Source organism: Platichthys flesus, chromosome 1, assembly GCF_949316205.1.
Source record: "Platichthys flesus chromosome 1, fPlaFle2.1, whole genome shotgun sequence".
Taxonomy (NCBI): Eukaryota; Metazoa; Chordata; class Actinopteri; order Pleuronectiformes; family Pleuronectidae; genus Platichthys; species Platichthys flesus.
The window spans coordinates 6,802,833-6,826,396 of NC_084945.1; the positions used below are offsets into that span (position 1 = coordinate 6,802,833).

The 23,564-nt window shown below is 43.1% G+C and overlaps 3 protein-coding genes across 3 annotated transcripts; 1 reads left to right on the forward strand and 2 right to left on the reverse strand.

The window, feature by feature from the left end:
- Positions 1 to 1,647: 1,647 nt before the first annotated feature.
- Positions 1,648 to 3,071, reverse strand: ctxn2 (cortexin 2). The gene has a single exon (XM_062393287.1). The coding sequence runs from the start codon at positions 3,003 to 3,005 to the stop codon at positions 2,760 to 2,762; it is 246 nt and encodes an 81-aa protein (XP_062249271.1). The 5' UTR covers positions 3,006 to 3,071; the 3' UTR covers positions 1,648 to 2,759.
- A 4,712-nt stretch (positions 3,072 to 7,783) lies between these two features.
- myef2 (myelin expression factor 2) lies at positions 7,784 to 16,914 on the forward strand. The gene is made up of 17 exons (XM_062408013.1): positions 7,784 to 8,032; positions 9,444 to 9,649; positions 10,405 to 10,457; positions 11,357 to 11,364; positions 11,457 to 11,550; positions 11,789 to 11,977; positions 12,074 to 12,227; positions 12,329 to 12,378; positions 12,461 to 12,521; positions 13,400 to 13,501; positions 13,857 to 13,901; positions 14,010 to 14,105; positions 14,238 to 14,333; positions 14,519 to 14,578; positions 15,857 to 16,044; positions 16,291 to 16,342; positions 16,530 to 16,914. The coding sequence occupies exons 1-17, from the start codon at positions 7,890 to 7,892 to the stop codon at positions 16,691 to 16,693; spliced, it is 1,761 nt and encodes a 586-aa protein (XP_062263997.1). The 5' UTR covers positions 7,784 to 7,889; the 3' UTR covers positions 16,694 to 16,914.
- A 572-nt stretch (positions 16,915 to 17,486) lies between these two features.
- Positions 17,487 to 23,542, reverse strand: slc24a5 (solute carrier family 24 member 5). The gene is made up of 9 exons (XM_062393108.1): positions 23,314 to 23,542; positions 22,398 to 22,577; positions 22,042 to 22,125; positions 21,811 to 21,914; positions 21,587 to 21,687; positions 20,439 to 20,722; positions 20,141 to 20,350; positions 18,472 to 18,573; positions 17,487 to 18,212 (listed from the first exon to the last, which is right to left on the reverse strand). The coding sequence occupies exons 1-9, from the start codon at positions 23,468 to 23,470 to the stop codon at positions 17,890 to 17,892; spliced, it is 1,545 nt and encodes a 514-aa protein (XP_062249092.1). The 5' UTR covers positions 23,471 to 23,542; the 3' UTR covers positions 17,487 to 17,889.
- Between the last annotated feature and the right edge of the window lie 22 nt (positions 23,543 to 23,564).

Here is a 23,564-nt window from a genome sequence, read left to right on the forward strand (position 1 = left end):
AACACACGTTAAAGTCCGACTTTAAATTCAGACGCAGCCTCGACTCAGGCTTCAGATTGGTAGACACTGAAAATCGTGTTTGTAAAGTATGAAAAAGAATCTAAGTTAAATAACGACTTAAGCATAAAATAGATTTTCTCAAATAAAAACAAATGATTAAAACATTTGCTACAGAATGACCAATCTTCACCGACCCAAACGCCTCATGTCATTTTTTTGTTTGAATTACACTTTTGAAAGTAGAATTAAATGTAGTTCAATGCACTTTCAGAGTTGGTTGGACAGTGTTGGTCACAGGTTATTATATCTCTCATCTTATCACAATAAATTACGAACATAGCCTGCGAAGTCCGAAGACCACGAGCAATAAAACTAATGATTGATTGCGAAAGGGTTCACTGGCTTACTCATTAGTCCCATTCTAATGATCCTTTAAGCTCTCGGCTCCGACTTCCTGTAAAGGAAAGTTACAAAAGGTCAATATTCCTAATCCATATAATTCCTGATACCTATTTTTTCGGTGACATGCAGAAGAATGTGAGGAGATAATCGGTGTGACTGTAAATGTGCATGGGTCCTTTTTGAAAGTCTTGATTTCCCTCTTGTTTGCAAAAACAAAGATCGTTGTCTCTGGGTGTTTTATGTGTTTTATGGAATTCTAGATGCAGCAAACAACATGACTTTGCAGTGAGCTATGAAAAAAATAGAATGCAGCACAGGACGATCTGTTTGGATTTTATAGATTTATAACCCCCGAGTTAGCTGGCCTATAGGCTGAGGAGGAACAGGGCAGTGTTTTTTTCCCCACTGAAAATAGATCTGAGATAAGGATGTCACACAGGTGGCAGGGATAATGGTGCAATAATGATTGAATTCCTGACAAGTGACTGTCAGTGGATGTCTGTGTGTGTCGGTCACTGCTGCAGCATTAACCCAATTCTGTCTCTACGCCATCCCTGCAAATGAACATACATGAAGACTGTATGAGAATCTTCTCCTATATTGTTAAAAAAGTCTGTTCACCTCTTGTTCTCCATCTCTCCCTCCTTCTTTATATCTGTTTGTTGACTGTCCCCTCCAGCATCTTGTTTTCTTTGTCTCACGTCCTCCACACATTCCAAAGAGACCCGACGATGTGTTAAAGTGAAGAAATTCTATTTATTACACATCATTGAATCAAATCTATATCAACAAGAAATCTCTACCACCAGCTGAGCAAGCAACAGGTCACAAGATGCACTGTCGGTCATCATGATATGCCACATGCACGCCCACACACATCCTCTACCACACACACACACACACACACACACACACACACACATAAACAGGTGCTCTAATGTTTCTAGATGAAGGCACATAAACCCATTGAAGGTCACAGTAAGGCAGAGTCACAGCACTAAGGAGAAACCGTAGACTGTAGAAAAATTAGCAAAGGAACACTCCAGACTTTGTCCGGTCTGCTGCATCACAGAATCTGTGTGAAGTCCCGTCCTCCTCTGTGTTCGGAAGGGAAGAGAGCGGGTGTGAATGGGCGAGGATGGCTGAGAGTAGGAGGAAGAAGAAGGTGTCCACGTGCGGCGCTGACATACATTTCCCCCCCCCCCCCCCCCCCCCCTGTTTTCCGGGTGACCTTTTTCCTCTGCAGACAGGCGGTGAGAGTTTCTCCCCGTCGTTAGAAAACTAGCAGCGTTGGAAGAGAGAGAGAGAGAGAGAGAGAGAGAGAGAGAGAGAGAGAGAGAGGGAGAGAGAGTGCTCCAAGTCTCGGATCCTCATTTCCCTCGAAAGTTCTTGGGCTGGACTGCATCAGCAAAAACCTCAGACAGTCCATGAATCAGCATCGTCCTCATATGTCTTTGCGGACGTACCGTCAAGAGTAAACATTTTATTTTTTTCACTCAGACATGTAATTCTGGCAACATTCAAAACCAGCAGCAGGACAAACTCTAGCAGAGTTGTGTTTGCATCATTAAGACGTAAATCACAGTTTGTTCAGTTGCCTTTTCGCTGCATGACTTCAAAAAGCAACACACCAAGGAAAGGAACAATCTGTAGACACACACACACACAGCGGCAGCAGCAGCAGCATCCATTTGGATCACCAACAGATTGGATTTAATTTGTCCACAAAGCAGGAAATTGGAAATAATACCCTGTATCCAACCGTACAGTATACAATCTTGTGCAGAAGAGCTTTGCTGTGCAGAGGTGGAACCGCTCTGTTTCCCACAGTGAGGAATCCTGTCCCTGAGTCTTCAAACTGTGCCACTGCACCCCTGATTCTCCAGCCCGTCCCACAAGCATCCACCTGCACATCCACCTCCGATCCACACACATTCATCTTGAGAGCATGGGTTAAAGGGGCCTCCACCCATTTCCGTGTAAATCCATGATCTGAAATGCACACCACCCTGGCAGCAAGGCAGAGAGTATGTAAAAGCATCTGTCTCACACTTCGGTGAGACACACACACACACACACACGACACACACGTAGCCACGTACAGTCGAGAGACTCACACATTGGCTCTGAACTAACAACGCACACACACTGAACAGCACACACAGCTCCAGTCTGTCAAAGGGAGATGTCTTGATGGTGCGTCAGTGTCAGGAGCGATGGTTTTGTGGGGCTGCGGCTTACTTGTGTTTGCGTGTGTGCAAGCATGCGCTCTTAGTGTCCGCGAGTATGCATATGTGTGTGTCTATATATGGCAATTCTGCTCGTGATGGACATCTGTGGATGTGTGTGTCCCTGTGTTAGGTGAGGGCGTACTCAAACGTCCCTTTCTCCAGCCCCTCGATGCCGTCGGCCCAGTTGGAGGAGGGCATGCTGCTGTAGGGGTCCAGCAGGATCCTGAAGCATCTGACTATCAGCAGCCCCAGGAACACCAGGAGCATCCCCACGAAGGCAAACGCTGTCTTCTGCTCCAGAGTCAGCGAGTGCGCCATCATGTCGTTCCCGCTCATGGCAGCAAGGGAGTGGTTGTGGTGGCCGCTAAACATGGTGAACCAACATCTAGGCGCCTCATCTTTCCTCCGATGGGGTCAGGCGCTCAGGAGCCTGCATGGTACCTGGGCAGAGATCACATGACGGCTTCAGATTAGTGCTGTCTCCAGTCTCCTGGTCAGAGAGGATCCGTCTAATCAACCCGTGTGAATATCATCGCACTTCATGCACACGCTGAGGGAAATATGGGTGCAGACGTGTGAGAGGAACTACACACAGTTAAATAAGCAGCGTTACAGATATCTATAAATAGCCTCTTTTGAGGGTGCTATCAAACAGATGTCCAGAGGATTCGATCTCTCTCTCTTTCTCTCTCTGTCTCTCTCTCTCTCTCTGTGTCTCTCTCACACACTCCCCCTCTGAATAATGATGCAAAAACAAAAATTACAAAAAGAAAACATGAGCAGAGGGCGGAGAGAGAGACTGCAGGAAACCAGGTTCAGGAAAACGAGCCAAAGCCATGACTGCATTCCTTTAAGTCTGCTTGGAATTACATAGTGTCGCAGTGCATAGCCAGCTGATAAACAAAAGGCAAAGCAGTAGCCGGTGTCAATGAAAAAGGTCACATCTCACACACACATGTGATGCATGTTTGCTTCAGAGGAGAGGGCTCTCTACCTGTTGCGTGTGAGCAGACGCCTGCCAGGCAGCGGGATTCCATTAGACAGGAGAGCACCAGTGATGGACAAAACATAATCACAAAATTGGTGTGCGGTCACACAAGTGGAAATCTGCCCCTGTCATTCTTTACCCCCCCCACCCACAATCCTTCACATGAACCCAAGCAGCAGGTGGCTCAAGTGAGAGGACGGGGGGGGGGCACACATACAGACAGGGGAATGAACAGAGAGATGCCAGACAAGGGAGAAGGAAGTAGAATGATGAGGAGGACACGGCACAAAGTGTGCATGGTGAAAGAGAGAGAGACCGGGGAGAGAGGGAGTAACGTGGGGTGAAAGAGACAGGGGAGAGAGGGAGTAACGTGGGGTGAAAGAGACAGGGGAGACTGCAGTGACAGGTTCTGTGTGAGACAGAAAATGCAGGCGTCTCACCGTCATCATCGTTCCATCCTCACAGACCTGTTGCTGCTGTTCCTCGCGAGCAACTCCTCCTCCGTCCTGGAGCCCCCAGACACAAATCCATTATTTCCCAGATTGCCATTGCGTCCCCGGACGTGTCCAGCTCTAACCCCTCATCTCAACAAAGAGCTGGAGGTGAAGAGAGAGAGAGAACCGGGGGGGGAAGCGAGGGAGAGGCTGGATCCAGCTGTGATGTGTGTCTCCCTTCTCTGAGATCCATCTCCCCTCCTCATGCTCCCTTCTTCACTTGCTGCCTCCTACTCATTATCATTCTGTTTCTCTGTCTCTCCCTCCAGAAGCACGCCCGCTCGCTCCTGCTGCATGGCAACCACTTGTTAGTCTCACTCAGCTGCTCGGCCGCCTCACTCCATCACCACATTCCCCCTCATCAGCACCACGACAGATGCAGCAGCACAAACAAGCGATTCGTCCTCTTCTTCTTTTTTCCTCCCCTCTTCATTCTCCCCCCTCCCCGGCTTTATTTGGCTCATCTTAAAATGACTCCACACAAATCTGACAGGATATATCATGGCTCGGCCAGCAGGAGAAACGCTGCCTCTCACTGCTCCCGGCCGGTAAATGCTGCTGCAAAGGTGTTTATCGCTCCAGCGCAGCATCGTCCTCCTGCTTTTGTTGCTGTGGGGTTTTTTAATTGATGCAGTTTGATGTGGTCAACTTGAATTAGCTCCTCTGTCTTGCAGGCTCACAGATTGCAAGCTCCCTGCTCGCGCCGGAGGAGAAGGGACAGATATTCAAATAGATTTTAGACTGAAGTGATTAACAAAGCAATATTGTGATGGAAAACAATCGGAGGGATCTGATTGCACGCCGTGACAGAACGCAGCAGGGAGGAATCTGTGTTGTCCTGCAAATTATTTCAGACCCGTATGTCAGAGTGGTGCAGTGAGACTAATAAGGATAGAAAAAACCTGCCATGAGGGCGATGGTCATCACTGCTCTGGGATCTGCAATAATTCAAGACTTAGAAGTGATTCATTAGCCCATTTTTACCCTTTTCACTTGCAAACAGCTGGAAGATTCTTGATAGATTATCTCCAAAGGTGAATCAGCTCCTTCTTAAATACTTTCACTTCAATGTTGATGTCGTCTTTTTTAGAATGTCCCTTTTTCTTGTGTCAGTAACAGTCGCTTATCTTGCTGTGTGGTAAAAAACTTGCTATTTATATTTGTGTAGAGTCATGCGGCACAACTGTGTCAGCTACTCACACATACCGTTTTATTTCACATTCAGTCCAAGGACAGCTCTTGTAAAATTAGATGAGGAGATGGCACATCATTTAGAAAACGATATCGTTTCCTTTTTCTGGCATTGCCCTCAAGTCCATTTAAAAGACAAGGTCGAAATGGAAAACTATTGGGTCATAGCACAGCAGCGTGGGGCCATTAGTGATGAGGTCGAGCTATAGATAGTGTGAATGGGGCATGTCATTGTTTTGAATCCATTACAGAAAATTGACTGTCAGATGTGAAAATGAACATTTGCTGAATTAACTTTTTTCACTTTTCCTTCCATGTGAGGGCGTGCTCATATGCTTTAGACTGCTTTGACTCCTGACACATTCTGAACGTGTTGCATAGAGAATATTAGCATAAACATTGTCCTTAGGACATAAGAATAAAGATCATTAGACTTTTATCTGTCAGACAACAGATGATAAGTCAAAGTGATATGGAGAACGGTAAAACAGTGATTATATGAACTGCTCTCATAATGCACAATTTATTGTTAATAACTCCATATCACAGCGCTGTGCCACATTATGCATCTCCTAATGTGGGAGATAAGCTCAAGGTCTTCACAAAGCTATAGCGACAGCCATATCACAAACAGGCAAAGTTACTACCAGGTTTATTTTGTGCAATTTTGTTGCTTTAAAAAAAGACAGAGGTACCATTCCTATTGTGTTTTTGCTTGGTTTGTTGTGAGCACAATTTTATATTTCAAGTGGATGATATTTCTGTCTGGAGTGTTTCCAAGGAAGTCACAGCAAAGACGTCTTCTGGGCACAGATTGTGAGTAATCAGGTCCAAAGGCGGAGTCTGGCAGAAGATAAAGATAAAAAGAAGATAAAAAAAAGCTACAAATGTGATCTGTTGCTTCAGATTTACTGCATCACTGTAACTGCTGCGAAGGAAATGTAGGATTCATATATCAGGTCTACTTTATTGTGGAAACGCAATATTAAAGTGGCACAAGATCCCATTTTTACATATGATGATGTAATGGGAAGTTATTGTCCTTGTCAACTTTTGACAATGCAATCAACTTTCTGTTGTGGCATCTGCACGGACGCCCCGAGCAGGTTCTCTACAAATGTCGAGGCGTATTGTACAGAAGAAAATGAAATGATTCCTCCAGTGGAATAAAAGAGCATCAATCAATAGTTTCAGGAATGATGAACTGGCTTGGCTCCGTATTAAAATCAATGAGGCAGGACTTTTACTGTCTGACACTGTGGGTGTGCTGCCTAGAATATTGTAGGTTATACGTATTACTGGTCTTGCTTTAGGAGCGAGTCTGTAAAATTAGAAATACAAATACACACTGTACAATAGCTGTGGCAATATATCATTAGGAATCTTCAGGCTCTGTTGCGCTCACGGATCAAACTGTTTTACTGCGTTAGAGAGATGTTGATGTGGCTTTGAAGGATCGGAAGCATTTATCAGAAACAGTCAGTTCTTGTATTCACTTAACCGACCCCTGAAATTACCTGCTAAGCTAAAAGCGATCATGTGCACAATCTTTTCAAATATTCCCACACTGTTCACTAAACTAAAGCCTGACTCATATATCGGGTGATGTGAGTCTTTGACAGGCACATCACTATCAGAATTTCATGTTTGGTGAAATGTGCGGATGGAACATTTTTTTTAACTAATTAAACAATTCAAGAACATATGTGCAATACTTTTTTTTACTTTCATTAACATTCTATGTATATAGTGTATTTAGGTTTTCCTTTTATTCATAGCCATATCCTTTTAATATATATTTATAGAGCTTTGAAGGAAATGGCCACCACTTCTTGATGAGGGTGAGGGTTAGAGTGGTCGTCCTCCCAATGTCGGCAGTTCGATCCCCAGTTTGACCCATCTGCATGCCAAAGTTTCCTTGGGCAAGATGTTGAACTCTGAATGCCCCCCCCCATAGAATAACAAAGTGCTGCGAATACATGCACTGTATGAATGTGTGTGTGTGAATGTGTGAATGTAAAACTGTACTGTAAAGCGCTTTGAGTGGTCATCAAGACTAGAAAAGCGCGATATAAATACAAAACCATTTACCAGTACCATGTAATGGGTTTTTCTCTGTTTTTTCTTTTTTCACATTTGAAGAATCAGTCACAGTTTACTTCGAACTATATTGGATTTGGCTGCAGCAAGTGTTTTGTGGACTCAATGACCCTGCACTGGCATCATGACGAGGAAATAACGACGGAATTAAAAAAAAATGTAAATCCCTTTAAGTTAATGGATAAACTGTCTTTGAGGGTTTTCTGCCAACATCTTGAGAATCATTGACTATTTTCCTTTAAATACATATCTCACTCAACATGTCGGTAAGATAATGGAACCCTAACCCTAATGGTTCGACTCCCTGACATCGGTATTTATAGTGGCGCCTGAATCCCGCCCGGAAGTCGAGTTGTCACGCTCTGTTCTCGCGGGCTGCCTAGCAACAGCTCCCAAGTCGCGCGTGAGGGGCTCAGATCTCCTCTGCACATTTTGAACTGCGTAGCATCGGGGGGGGCATCTTGCATCTGGCATCTTGCAGCGATGGACGACCTGCAAACCTTCGACACGGCCGACCTTCCGACTCCCGATGAGGAGGAGGAACCGAAGCCAGAAGAATCCAGCGTGTCCGTGAAGTCCGAGGCCGACGAGACGTCCCAGGAAGAGACTCCCAACGGGGTGAAGACGTGAGTGAACATGGTGGAGAGGTTAGCATGGCTAGCTAAAATGGAGTCCGGGGGATGCTAGGTGTTGTCGGTGCGTTAAGCCTCAACGGCCGCCGATAAACACCTGCGTGCCGGATGTTAGGTTAGCGGCTAACACGACGCCAGCGGTGTGATATTAAAATGTTTTTGGGGGCCGGTTCTTTTCTATCTCGACAACACACGACGCACTGGATGAATCCTCCACCTGGAGCTAGCATCCGTGGTTGTTTTTGCTTTAGCTTAAGCTAGCTAGCGTTTGTTAAACTACTGGGTTGCACTGATTTCATTAGCTAGTTAGACATCTTAACTCGGTGGCACTTGATTTCACACGACAGCTAGCATTAGCACCCCTGTTTGTTTTAATCACAGGTGTTCGTTTCATCGTGCTAAGCTAACAATAACGATAATTTGGCTGCAGACGGCGCACTGCTCGTTGAAATGGCTAATGAGCTATGCTAGCTAACACAGACTTGTTCTCTTCTTTTCACACAGCTTCTCCTGCTTAAATGCAAGTAACTTGGCAATATTACAAATAATACAAAACTTTGATAAACGTTAGAAAGTCTCAATAGATAATTTACCATGTGTCTTAATCAGGTAAACAAATGTTATTCATGTGGAGGTGTCTTAAGCGTGTCCATACAAAGTTCACAACACAAATGTAGCCCCGTTTATTTTGTATTTATTTCATCATGCTGCTTAATAGCGCAGTTATTTTCACAGTGATGATCCATTCATTGTGTATGGAAGGATGTTAAGAAAAGGTAGTTTTTATTGAAATCCATTCCAGCGTCCATGCTCATCAAATACAACTTCTGCAACTAATTCAATACTTGTAACGTGAAAGACACGACAAGAGATGATGGACATAACCGAGGACGTTGTGTCAAAGTTTAAAAAGCAGCCATTAAGCAATGTTCCGGATTAAAACAAACGCCAGAAGTGAGCTGCTTTCACACTTGCACCGAACTCCCGCAGATCCTCCGTATTTTCTCCCGAGGAGGTGCACGCAGACGTCAGAGTGAGAGGCTGCAGGTCATTGTAACATTAGTGAAGCAGTTTGTAGATTAGCCTTCAAATGCCTCACACTTTTCTTGTAGCGCTGTAATGGTTAACACTGGTGTTGCAATGCGTTTATTCAATTTCCCATGGCCGTATAAAGAAAACAGTGCGTCCTTGGGACCGTGCAGTGCTTAGAGTTTGTTTGGTTCGGTCTGAAGTTTGTGAGACACATATTAAACTGAGACAAGCAGACACACGCACACACATGTGTTCCTGTGGACGGGGGAGAAGGTGTTTTTTATTTCTTTGTTTTAAACAGGGAAACACATTTTCCAATGTGTGTTTTTCAGATGGGCTGTGTACTGACGAGTCTCTTAATGTCGTTTTACAGGGATGGGGAAGAAACTAAGGCCCCAAAAGAAAACCAGGAGGGTAAAGAGAAGTCTTCTGTGAGCCGAAGAGGAGGCCGCTATCATCCCTACAAAGAAAAACATAGTAGTGGAGAAAAGAAGACTGCTCATAGAAACCGGGTGTTCATCAGCAATATCCCCTATGATATGAAGTGGCAGGCAATTAAAGATCTAATGCGCGAGAAAGGTAAAGTCCCTGGTGATGGGATGTCTCCCCTTCTCTCTATCTCTTCAGCTGAGTAGAAGTTCTTCTCCCTTTTTCGCTTATTTTCAGATAGAGCATTCTGTTTCTAGTTGTAGTCAATTAGTGTGTAGCTTTTCTCTGGATGTATTAAGTGCAGAAAGTAGGGAACCAACACAGTGTGATATTAGGTCATTGGAGTTTTAATTAATTCTTTTGGATGGACACTAAATTAGTCTGGGATGATATGTCAGTGAGATGAACCTAGTTCTATTGTTACTTGTTAAATGGCATCGTCAGCTCCAAAATGTAACCTCAAACAGTTGTAGAATTGATTGTTGAATGTTTTTGTTGTATCTTTTGAAAGGTGAATCTTATATATTGAATGAAAATATTGCAATGTTTTACTCTCTGAATCATGAGGATTTCAAGAAAAGCCTTGTGAAAGGTCAAAGGGCAGCTGTACAACTTTCAACTGCCATGAATGGAATCTTTTGACAAACTGATCATGTTGAAGTCTTCTGAATTTCCCAGGTTTAATGTAGCTGTGTTTCTCTCTGGCCTTGGCCTTTGGGTGTCTCAGTCACTGCCCAGAAAGGCATGGTGTTGTCTGGTGGAATGTTGGTCTGGGCTGACTGTTGATCATTAATGGGACATCTCCATCTATAGCGGCATTGCCAAGGCCAACGGGCGACTTGAAGACTTGGTGACTTAAATTCCTTTGTTCTTTTGGTATTTTTCCTTTTGTATGTCTCATGTAGTTGGTGAGGTTACATACGTGGAGCTCTTTAAGGATGCAGAAGGAAAGTCAAGGGTAAGTGATGTGGCCAACTTGCTGCACGAGGTTTTAAATGCCCTCAGCAGGCTCTCATTAATCAAGTGCTCTTTTAGGTTCTGATCCTTTGGGTCTCACTATGTTACTGAATTGGTGATACTGTAGGTTGTGTTTAGAACCTGATAGATGGCTAATGATTGATATTCCTTTGAAAGGGAGATGTCCTGTTGATTTTTGGAAAAGTAGCCTAATGAACTCATCTCAAGAGTACACTTTTGCTTTTGTTGTTGTCATATCAATTGGTTTAAAAGTTTGTCTGTTTGGCCTTTTTCCAAAGGGAAATGTGGGTTGTTTGATTTGTCTTATTGATTGACCCTCATGTCTCAAAATCTTACTTTTACAATTCTGTTCTATGGCACAGCTCTCGCTTCAGAGGAACATAACAGTCTTGATCCTGTAGTGTTTTTTTATTATTATTAAATGCCAAAATTGTATACAATAAATGTAAAGTTGAGCCACACCAATTTTATGCTGTGGTTAAGCTAGTTAATCCTAACTATGCTAATGCTTTTAAAATTTTCATCCTTGTTTTTGTGTCCAGTTCAAAACTTTCAGGTAAATTTGCAGTGCATAGGTAACTGTAAGTGCCAGATATTTTTTTATTAAAACTAAAATAAGTTTCAAAAAATTATTTGGTATATTATTTAGATCATATGTATTGTTAACATCACTGTTTCTATCTTGTAAATTACAAACAGACCAAAAACTGCTGGCTCAAGTCAGTGGGGAAAATATGGCCAACATGCACTATAGGAAACTAGATATTCTGATGTATAAAATATATGGTGTTTTAGTGCTTTGTCTTGATTTTAACTGTAATCTGTTCACTCCTTTTGGATGTGTCTGATACCTGGACGCCAATGATGCTGTCTGGTTAGGGTTGTGGGTAAGAAACTTTTTCTCAAACAAATATTTATATATTTTTTATTGGCACATGTCTCTGCTTGGACTCATTTCTTTTTTTTCCTGGTTCAACAGTGTGGTGGAGTTCAAAGATGAGGATTTTGTGAAGAAGGCGATATCATCTATGAATAAGCATGACCTGAATGGAAGGCCACTCAACATCAAGGAGGTGAGAACAAAGCAGAGTTGACTGATTGTAGCTAAATTCAAAGTGAGATCCATATGTTCTTGAAACACATCAATTTGATTCCTCTTATTATACACCAAAATACTTCCTGACAGATGATGATCCACCTTTAAGTCTGTAACAAGAAAATGGAGACTGAAAAAACAACAAATAATTATACAATTGTGTATAATAAGTTGTATATAGTAATATTTTTCTGTTTGGTTTTCTATCTTAATAGGACCCTGATGGGGAACATGCCCGGCGTGTGCTGCAACGCATGGGAGGTCAACCAGGAAGTCGTGGACAGGACATGGGGCCTGGTGGGATGAACGTCCCCCCCTCCATCGCCAACAACCCCAACATCCCACCCGATGTCATCCATGGGCTGCAGGCCGGGCGACTGGGCACCACAGTGTTCGTGGCCAATGTGAGGACACTGATCAACACAACTTTCAAGTATGTTTCTATGATTATTCAGCTTGATTGAAAATAATAATCTTTTTTTCTCTCCTTCTTTACACAGCTGGATTTCAAGGTGGGCTGGAAGAAGCTAAAGGAGGTGTTTTGCATGGCAGGCGTAGTGAAACGTGCGGATGTAAAGGAGGATAAAGATGGGAAGAGCCGTGGGATGGGAACAGTGACCTTTGAGCAATCCCTGGAGGCGGTGCAGGCCATATGTATCCTTTCAAAACCAACTCCAAGAAGAGATGATAGAAACTGCACACAAAGCAAATACTAAGGAATTTCATTGTGACCTTCTCCTTGACTCTGAACTCAGCCATGTTCAATGGACAGATGCTTTTCGATAGACAGATGCATGTCAAAATGGTATGTGACTTTTTGTTTTAACTTTTCATTAATTGTACAGAAAATGTAAAAAATCATCAACATTTGCTGTGATCTTTTACAGGATGAAAAATCTCTCCCACCTGAAGATTTTTGTCAAGTAGAAAAATCACCTCAATTACCAAGTGAGTACTCGGCTATCACCCGGTCAGATTATACAATGAGATCCCTAGAAATAACCTTGGTGAATTGAATGTGGATGTTGTCAGTGTAAGAGGCATAATCCCATCTGGAAACAAATGTTGATAGGATTTTATAGATATTTTAGTCATAGTAGAAAGTCCCCGGTTCTGTGCTGAATCAGACAGTTAATAAGATTAAATACAAAGTGGAATGCAGGTTTTTCATTCCTGTCGGGCACTAACTGTCCTGTTTGTTATCTGCACACTGCTTGACACATAAAGACATGATGAAAGAAATGGTTGCAATTGCAGTTAAACATTAAACAAATCTATTTGAGGAACAGTTTCTTTATAGGGCTTCTTTTTATTGTATAAAATGTTGCTTCATACAGTGATTGATCAGTTTTTATGGACATTATTTAATCAACAGGCACATTAAAAAAAAGATATTAGAAAATATGAATAACTGTAGTTATAGTTGTTTTCTCGTGATAGCTCATAACAGACCTGCCAGTCAGCTTGAGTTGTAGCTCTGTTAATGGCCGAAGGTCAGATGTCTGCACTGAAATGAAGATCTCAGGACACCAAATTAAGATGTTGAAATATCCCATAAATTTAACAGCCGGCCACACCAGTGAATAAATAACACCTGTTCTATCCGATGGCATAAAATATGCTCTGAGCTTTACTTCCTCCATTCGTGAGGGTCAGTGCTTTGCTGATAAGGTTTATGGTTCTTTTACTTTAAGTGCCCAGACTTTTCAACCAATGCATATGACAATTAAGGTCACTAGTATGTTTGATCTTGTATAGATTCTCCTAGGCTAGTAATCCACTCTACTATACATTCTGCAGCTCTAAAACTTTTCATTTGTGTGTAGGGGGACTAGGTGGTATTGGCATGGGACTGGGGCCAGGTGGGCAGCCAATAAACTCCACTCGCATCAGTGGTGGAGGAGGCATGGGCTCCATGGGGCCTGGAGGTGAGTGACCTCAAGTATTCTTTTGTTATGTTTAGTTAAATATTGCGCACAATACAGGTTAAAAACTAGGTCGACACACACGGCAGAATTAAACAACATCATTCTGAAACAAACATTCAGCCCTTTGCTGGCATTCGTGTGGCTCCTCTTCTGACCCTGCAGCAGCGACAATCTGGGTTAAAGAGATAAGACGAGCAGAGCAGAAACCCAGGACTGTTCTACTGCAAGGTGTTAGGAAGTGACTGTCACAGTGTTTCGATAATCTGACTACACACAGCACATTTCCATACACGACTAAAATAAGCAAAATGATAATCGATTGTTGGTGTGTCCTGACTGACGTTTTCCACCGCAGGTATGGACACCTCAGGTTATGGGGGAATGAACCGACTCGGAGGAGGTAAGTCGAATGCCACTTATGAGGTTTGCTTGTGAAAGACTGGACTATGCTTGTTTTTTTTGGATTGAAGGAAAGTGTGAAGTTGAAACGTGGTGCTTCTTCTCTCAGGAATGAGTGGTGGCGGGGGCTTTGGGGGCATGGATAATATGGGCAACATGGGCGGCTTTGGAGGGAGAGACATGGCTCCAGTTGGCAGGATGGGAGGTAACTGCACTTGTTTGCATCTGCTTGGCAGAGACGTGCTTTAGTTCGAGGTTGTGCTGTTGACACCGAGATTCACTTTGATGTGGTAACTATCAGTCTGATGTTGATTTGTTGTTTGTTTTCTGTGTGTAGATATGTACCGATCTGGGATGGGTGGAATGGATCGAGACTTCAGCCACAGTGACATGCCAGTGAATCGAGGGTTTGGAGATTCCTTTGGAGGAATGGGTGAGTTAATACTTTTATTGCAGATCGACCTGAATTCCTTTCAAAGTTACACAAAGGAGCTTGTGCAACTTCCACTGTGCAGTTTGTTTGAGTTATGATAGGTTTTCGGAGTTTAAGTTTTTGTATGCTGTTATAATGTATTGTCTTAATCTAATCCACACCAACTTGCATTCTGTCCTTTTTAGGTGGAGGTTTTGGAGGAGGCATGGGCAGTGGTGGCATGGGACACATGGGGAGTGGAATAGGTACATGAGATACTCCATCCATAGCTGTTCTAAATCTATTTTATACCAGTCATTTACCAGGTTGTCTAGAAGAGCCACAGACCTCGTTACTACTGTTGACTGTTGAAAGTTATTGGCCTGCATCATTTATAGTCCTTTGACAGCTACACCACAAATTATGTAAAAGGAGCAATGAGTATTAGTTCACTATGAGGTGATTAAACTTCAGCAGCTCTCTGAATGGGTGATGCATAATAAGAAGTGTAGTGTTTTGAAAGAATGTCCTTCAATAAGATGACCCCAGCACACAAGTACTGGTCTTGCTAAGTGTTTCCCAACATGTGATGAATAGTGATCAGTATTGAGAGCACTGGGGTATGTTGCACTATTTACCTAGGACCTATAATATGAAATTAACAGCTGTTGAATTGTAAGGAATGGAAAGAGTTTAAAACATAAAATCTGATTTGTATCCCCTAAGCAACAAGTGATGTAATGTTTGACTTTCTATATAATATTGATTTGACTTGGTACCGGACCGGAACAAATAAACATAATGTGCATGTTGATTGGGCCAAGATTAATTGAGCCGGAAAACCCCAAAAGACTTTCATCTTGTATTGATCATATAGGGTGAGCACGTTTGACCCCTATAAATTTATTTTAGTTTGTCAAAGTCACTGTGATCTAACAAACACGTCCTTAACTCAAAGACTCCTTCTCACAAATGTTAATTGACATACAGCAGGACAATGAAAAACAAAGCTTTACAAAGCTTCAAATGAATCCCAATTTTTATTTATATATAAATAAAAAAACACCTATATTTCTTAATGAATTTCTTCAGCTTTTATTATTCATTATCTAAACAGTTTTAAACATAATGGAATAAGTGTTGGAGAAACTGTAGTTTGTGTTCACAAGATAAACTGTTAAATCACTTTCATCCATGTTTGTTTGGTGACTTATAGAACAAACCAGTTAAGTCCTTCACCTCCTGTATAAACAATGTCACTGTGTCATTGTACTCTGTGTAACCGCTCTGAAGGAATGGAATGTCAGCCCAGTTTCACAACATCACCTCTGCGTTACGTTATTCTACAAAATTCATGTAAAGCTACGTAATGGTTAAAGATTTTAGAAAGTATTTCCTGAGTCAGTTTGTTGCAGGTATTGTTTTAAAAAATGTGTAAATGTGAGATAAGCCTTTACAAGAGAACTGTGCTGGAACCTGTATGTACTGCTCTGTTAAGATATGCAGAACACTGGTTTCTCATTGTGTGTGTTTGCTGATTGCAGGTGGTGGAATGGGCAACATGTCAGCGGACCGAATGGGCTCTGGCTTCGACCGTATGGGCATGTCAGGAATGGACATGAACCGTGGCTTTGGCGGCTACGGAGGCGGGGGGCCGAGCCACATGGGCGGAGGGGGCATGTCCGACAGAGGCTCTGGGTCCAAGGCCGGCTGTCAGATCTTTGTGAGAAATGTAAGTGTGGGTTTGACACCTGAGACCTTCGTTAGTACAGGGACTTCAGTATGTGGAGCGTTCTAGAGATGGTTCTATCCTACACTTAGCTGGGATACTTTCATTTTCTTAGTGCTTTGATTCCTTTATTGACACAATTTATGCTTTCTCTTTACTAAGATATGTAAAATATGTGTTGTATATCCCAGTAGATTATTGTCTTTCCTTTGATAGTCATATGGATTAAAATATAAATCTGTGTTGCAGCTGTCCTATGATCTGACCTGGCAAAAGCTGAAGGAGAAGTTCAGTCTCTGCGGTAGGTCGTTTCCTCAGTACTCGTTTTTACTGCTGGTGCATTAGAAAAAACTTTCAAATTATTTAAAACATACCACTCAAACAGATGTTTCCCTTTGACATTGATGCATGGATGTCTTTAACTGATCTACACTGTGTGAGATATTGTGGCCTCGATTCATCCATTGCTCTTTGTTGTGTTTTCGCAGGCCAGGTGATGTTCGCAGAGATCAAGATGGAGGGCGGGAAGTCAAAGGGCTGTGGAACAGTGAGATTCGACTCTGCAGAGAGCGCCGACCAGGCCTGCAGGATGATGAACGGAACCAAGATCAATGGCCGAGAGGTGGACGTGCGTATCGATCGCAACGCCTAGAGCTTTTGTAGAAGTCATTCTAACACACTTCCACATTCAGCCCTTTCGCCAATGAGCTTTTGTTTTGTTTTAAAAACACAATTACTTCACATCTACACATGTCCACTGGTTCAAATGGTTTTTTGGTTTGTTTATATATACTTCATAGCAGTTTTGTTTTGTAAACCCTTTTTAATTTGTCAGGCAGTTTGTTTTAACAAATAAACTTTTTAATTTTTAAATGTGCTTGTTGTCATATCTCCTGAGATCAAAGTTCATCACAGTGTCTAATGAGCCGAGGTTTTCACTCTATTATTGCTCAACACTGCCACACAGTGGCCTCTAAGGAAGAAGGGAAGTTCTACCTTCATTACTGAAGCAGTCACTGGAATACAGTGGGAACAGGCTTTATATATACAGTCTATGGGAACAGGGCATTTTGAATTTAATCAGATCCAACACTAATAAAAAAAAACTGATTTTCTTATTCCAAGAGCTCGATGATTATTTTAGTTTCAGAAGGGATTGTTACGTTTCGTCTTATTGGCGTTATTGTCAGTGTCTGAAGTTCATGTGAGCTTCAGAGTTAATTATAAACGACTGATAGAGTTTCTTTAGGTAACTGAACAGGAGTGGAAAGTTTTTAGTTTTTTTTTTAGTTTTTTAACCATTTATGGCTCATTCCTTTACTCTTCCTTGCAGGCAGCAATGCTCATAAAGCTTATCAGCACTTTGTAGATGATGCCTCTTGTCGTTAGTCACTCACCCACTTAGAAAGAGGACAAGGTCACATGAGTCTTGTTGACACCTTTTTTATTTGCCTACAATGACTTCACAGTTTTGAATGTCTTTGAACCCGGCGGTCACTTCTTGAAACGGCACATTTCTCATTTATGGGCCTTGAGTAAGATTGAAGACATCTCAGCACGTGATGACAGGTTATTATCATATGATAACTTCCTGTTCTGGGTCTGAGCAAGCGCCCGCAAGAAAATGATCTTTGGTACATTTCCACCTGTGGTGAAAGCAACTGCTTACAGAGATCATCCTCTTCCTGAGATGTGACCAGCACAGTTCTGCCACGGCTCGGTATCTGTGAGCAGGGCCACGTCTCCTTGTTTTCACTTTTTCAAGATTTACAAGCTTAACCTTTCTGTTGTGTTTATGGATGAATGGAGTCTCAGAAAATATGTCTTGAGTCCTGAGAAGGCCGGACCTCAGTCACTGCACAGCCTTATGGGATTATTCCCAATGATCCCCAGCTCGTACAGGATGGCCAGAGTGGCAAAGAGGATGTAGCAGAAGAGAGAAACCACTCCCAACTTCCAGTCCAGTTTCCATCCATTCAGATGGACGGCTCCAAAAAGGAATACGATTGAAAGGAGGAGTGTGCAGGAAATAAAGACGAGTCCGGAGCTGTTGACCTCCACAGGGTTCACCGTGTCCACGAAGACTGTTTTGATGAACCAGGGCAGGCCCAGACAGAGCATGTCGAACACATTAGAGCCCACGATGTTGGACATGGCCATGTCAGCTTTACCTGTTCAACAGAAAACACGTTCACAGCTTTAAATACAAGTGTCTATTCACAGAACTATTAAAGTTTACAAGTAAAAAAATCAATGAAATATACAAAAATACCACTTAAATGTTATTATAAATAGAAGCTGGTCTCAGCTGCTACATCTTTGTATCCTTTAAACCATGAATCACTGCTAACGATCAGATATTACTTTTCATTTTACATTAACCAAGACTACCATGAACTGCAGCTGTCAAAAGGTGACGTTGACGTTTACCTTCTCTGGCCACCATCACACTGGCCACAGTGTCAGGGATACTGGTTCCAGCAGCGAGCAGAGTGAGTCCCATGACTGTGTCTGGGATGCCGAGGGTTTCACCTTTGTCGAGATCAAACCAAACAAACACAAATCAGTTTCCTCCGTCAAATGGCTGCTGATTGTTGTTATGGTGATAGGGCTCCATCATTATTCCTGAATTCTCTTTCCAGGATTTAAAATAACTGAGCAAAAACCCAGTAGAACTCTTGCCACATAACACAATCTTAATCAGTAATATTTTATTCACCTTTTATTAGTTCAGTTACATGTACAGTAGAGGTGTCTCTCACATTTTGTGCTGTTGACTTTATCTTTAATCTTTATTGAGAGTTTAGCCTAAATAATATAGTACATTGGATAATCTGAGGTTAACTTAATCCCAGCAGGTTTAAGGTGCGTACTTCCTGAACATCAGCTCCTGTGTATGGCACCAATGGTGGGATGTAACAAAGTACATTTACTTTATAACTCTACTAAAGTACATTATTAATGTATCTGTACTTAACTTAAGTAGATTTATTTCCAGATATTGTTGTACATTTACTCAACTGCATTGATCAGCATATATTTTTACTTTCTGCTCCACTAAGTTACACGTTCACACAGTTTTTATACATTTAAAAGAAAACCATAACAAGAGGGGAACGTGTTCACTGAGCCAATCAGAACGGGCAGGTAACATTAGACCCCGCCCCCTGCACCAGCAGCATCACTCCGATGGATTCGTCAGGGGCGAGACTCGGCCATGATGACGTAGTAGACACTCAGCGAGTACTTCTACTCGTAATACTTTAAATATTTAACTTTTACTCAAGTAGAAAAGTTAAAGTGGGACTTTTAAGTCATCCATTTCTTCATACTTTAACTTAAATGAATGAGTACTTCCTCTAGCACGACCAACACATTCCACATTCTTATAAATGTCAAAGAACATGGTCTCGTGTCTTTAGAGTTCTCTCCGTCTCTGACCGGAGGCCACAGTGACGCTCCTCTGACACACTGATGTTATTTGGCTCTGTCGTCTCTTATTCAGTGATGATGGAGAGTTGCTGCTGTGGAGCCGCGAGCCACAGAAACACACACAGACTGTATGTGTGAGTTGTACCTGGTGGGTCTCATGCCTGCTCCCTCTTTTATAAGACTCAACGTTGTGTCCATGTGAGCCTGTCTGACGACTACAGGATAATAACCTCATTATTCTTCAGTAGAACGACCACAGTCACATGAGGGAGTTGTGCTTTCAGCCTGATCCGAGGTCAGTCGTACAGTTTGCCTCTGTGTTGTGGGTGGAGGGGGAAGCTGTCCCAGGACCTGTGCCTGTGGGTAGCTCTGCACACACACCCCACTGCTCACATGACTGTTTCCTTAGGGGTGAAGCAGGCTGTAATCCACTGCCTGGGCAGGCACAAGGCCCACTAGAGCTACAATAACTACCCCCCCTCTTAACTCTCCAGGACAATGGCATCTCAGGAATTAGCCAGCAGACCAACATGTGATTCTACTCTGCAAATCCCACATTTTTCTCACAAGTTCCAAACACTTGTGATCCCCAGAGGCCCGTGAGCGGTGGGCTGCTTTACGCTAAGTTGAGGCCGAAACTGAAATCAGGAGATTGTGAGTTTCTTACCGACCACAGTGACCATCCACACCAGCAGGTACGTGAACCCTGAGATCCACACCGCCGACATGAAGAAGGTCACAATGTACCATCGCTTCCAGAACCTCCTCCTGCAGTCGGGCACGGTGAGGAAGAGCAGGGCGATGATGGGCAGGGACAGAACCCAGAAGATGCGTTTCCAGTCGCTCTCCGGCACGGCGAACACACTCTTGTGCTCCACTGGGATACGAGCAGACAACAGGTTGTGAGTTAATGTGTGTCCTCTAATGTCATCGAGGGGTCATGGTCACAAAGAAGTGGGTTCTACCTTCAGGGATCTCGTTGAGGCCGTGCAGGCTGAGGGACAGCTGAGAGTAGCCCGAGTCGTCCTGGAAGATGCCGCTGTCCGTCCTGGAGCGACTGTGCACGCGCAGGCTGGTGTCGTCGCTCCAGCCAATCAGAGGCTGCGTCTCCGTCTTCTCCCCCGACCCTTTACCCAGGCAGCTGCAGCAGGGGCTCAGCTTCCTGATGACGAACTCGCTGATGCGGAGGTCGAAGCACAGCACCACGATGTAGACGGCGTAGACCAGCAGCAGGCAGGCTGCGTCGTACCTGAGAACAAGACGCACAGATTGAGCCTCACCATCCATTACTGACCTCGTGGACGGATATAACAGGGAACTAGAAAAGAACTGAAGAGCAAGACTCAACTGTCCCCCTGAGAATCTACAGTTAAATTCACTAGATACAGATTTAACTGAATCTTTTTCATTAAGATCCATGAAAATGTTGAAAAAACAACAAACCCTACATCCACCCCCTGAATCTGTAATGGTTTCTTCCCTGACCCACACTGCTTCCCTTATACACTAATCTGTCTGGTTGTGTTTGTGTAATCCTGCTAACTTCTTGAATGAAATCCCTTGACCAAGTTGTCAGGTGCCATTCTGTGTCCTAAGTACAGGACCTCGACCACATGATAACATCAGAGCAAACTCCATCAGCTCCATCCAAGGCTATGAAATGGAGGCAAAAGGTCTGGAAGCATCTTATCAAATGCATATGCTGATAGAATTTTGCAAATATACTTCAAAAATCTCCTAAGGGTATTTAGTATTTCTATTTAGTCATGTTTTGTGCTTTTGTTTATTCCAGTTCCTTTTTTATTGTACATCAAATATACTTCGGCTTTAACAAGAAACCAGAACCAATAATTCCAGCGGACGGTCGCTGCAGCTCCTGTCTTTATGATGAGCTGGTGTCTGATTTAAGGGTCACAGTTGTTTTGTGATCTATTTTCAATTGTTGTTCTCAGTGTCCCAAGATGCAATAAACAGCTCTAACTGGCCGTGTCTTTTACAGCCGCCCTGCACCTGAATGCGGTGAAGGGCTTTAAAGATCGTGTAATCCCAATTGTACCGCGCTATCTTGATATCAAGCCAGTGCACAGAAACACACACACACACGCACACTCACCAGTAGACCTTGTTATCGGAAATGATAGCAATAACAGCCGACACACTGATGGCATAGGCCAGACAGTCCCTGAACAGTGGCCAGCAGCTGAGACGCCCGGCCTGATAAGGGGAAACAAAAATAAATGGTTTTATAACTCGGGAAAAAAACGCAATGCACGCAATGACTCTGCGGCTTTGCACAAATAGGTGAGTGATCGTTGTCTGAGTATTGTGATGATGTACCATGGAGGCCAAGATTCCACATAGGCCGCAGATCCCCAGCAGGTTGTAGACCGCCGACCCCACGATGGTGCTGACCCCGATGTCTCCCTTTGTCACAAACACGCCTAAACATGCAGGAAGAGGCAATGTTAGCTGTGAGGAATAAAGTCCTAATCACAGGCCACAGTCCTGACATCATCATCATCAACTTCATCGCTGGTTGTGATTATAGTTCTAACGCGAGAAGATTACCCAGAAAGGCCGTGACCAGCTCTGGTGCCGAGCTCCCAGCCGCCATGAAGGTGGCCCCTGCGACATCCTGAGACAGCCCCAGACCTGAGAGACCCAGGAGACACAGACGTCACGTGATCGTTGACATGGTGCACGTGGAACAACAGGCTAACTCAACAATGCAAACTCGGAAATCAACAATAACTGTAAATTGCAAATTAACTATAAAACTGTAGCCCATGCATAAAAGAGGTTAGTAGAATACATTGAAGTTATTGAGAATCTGGGGCTAGAAATCATCATTGTTGGTGAATGTATTCCCCCCCCCCCGTAAAGCACACACACACGTTGTACACAAGGGGTTTCACGTCACTCACGCTCGCTGATCACTTCTAAAGACGGCAGGAAGTAATCGTCGCAGACAATGGCCACAGCCAGCAGCATGTAGAAGATGAGCAGGAAGTAAATGACGAGGCCTCCGTCCTTCCTCTCCTGCACCGTGAAGAAGCCTTCAGGGAACTCTGAGGACTGTGGTGAGATGCACTCCGTCTCATTCTCTGAAAACACACACACAGACACACACACACACACACAGGGGTCATCACTCCACACAGCCTGTGGCTCGAGGTTCCTCTCGTCATGCCACTTACACGGTGTTTCATGCCACTAAGACGTGTGACGCTCCCAGAGCAAACACCGTCACAGTGACTGAGCCACAACTGATTTCTCTTTTTTTCTTTTCTGATAACATGAGGAAAATTACGCTAGAATAGAACATTTTATTTTACACATTTAAATAAAACCAACACACAAGTCGAGACGCATAACTGCTGATTTACACTGTAAAAAATACAAGTAATGGAGTTATGACAAATAAAAAGAGGTGCAGCTGGATTGATGATATCTATCTATCTATCTATCTACCTGTCCATCTGTCAATCTATCCATCTATCTCCCCAAAAAACTTATGACACTGAACACACATTATAATCAAACAAACACACAAGTCTAGAACCATTATCGCAGATCTAAATAATAAAAAATACACAAATATTGGAGTTATAACAACACAGAAAATAAAGAAATTGATATGTGAGACTAAATTGATGATTCTATCTATCTATCTATCTATCTATCTATCTAACCATCTATCTATCTATCTATCTATCTATCAATTTATCTATCTCCGTAAAACACTTACAATGACACCGTACACACATTAGAATATAACATTATAGGAGATTTCAAGACACTATACAAAATGAGAGGAGTAGGAAGTTATAGTTTTCTTACCGAGAGCCCGGCGCACCCTGGAGGAGTGAGTGTCCTGAGCTGTGTTTGCTGTGAAGTACACAACATGAACCGTGCAATACAAAAATATCACGAATCCCAGAAAGTAAGGGATAAAATCCTTTCTCCTCTTTTTCTGCAGAGGTGCCACCTTATTCATCCTGGGTTATCAAGAGTGGAAATCAGTGATTATTCCAAGGACTCATGTGTGTGTGAGTGTGTGTGTGTGTGTGTGTGTGTGTGTGTGTGTGTTC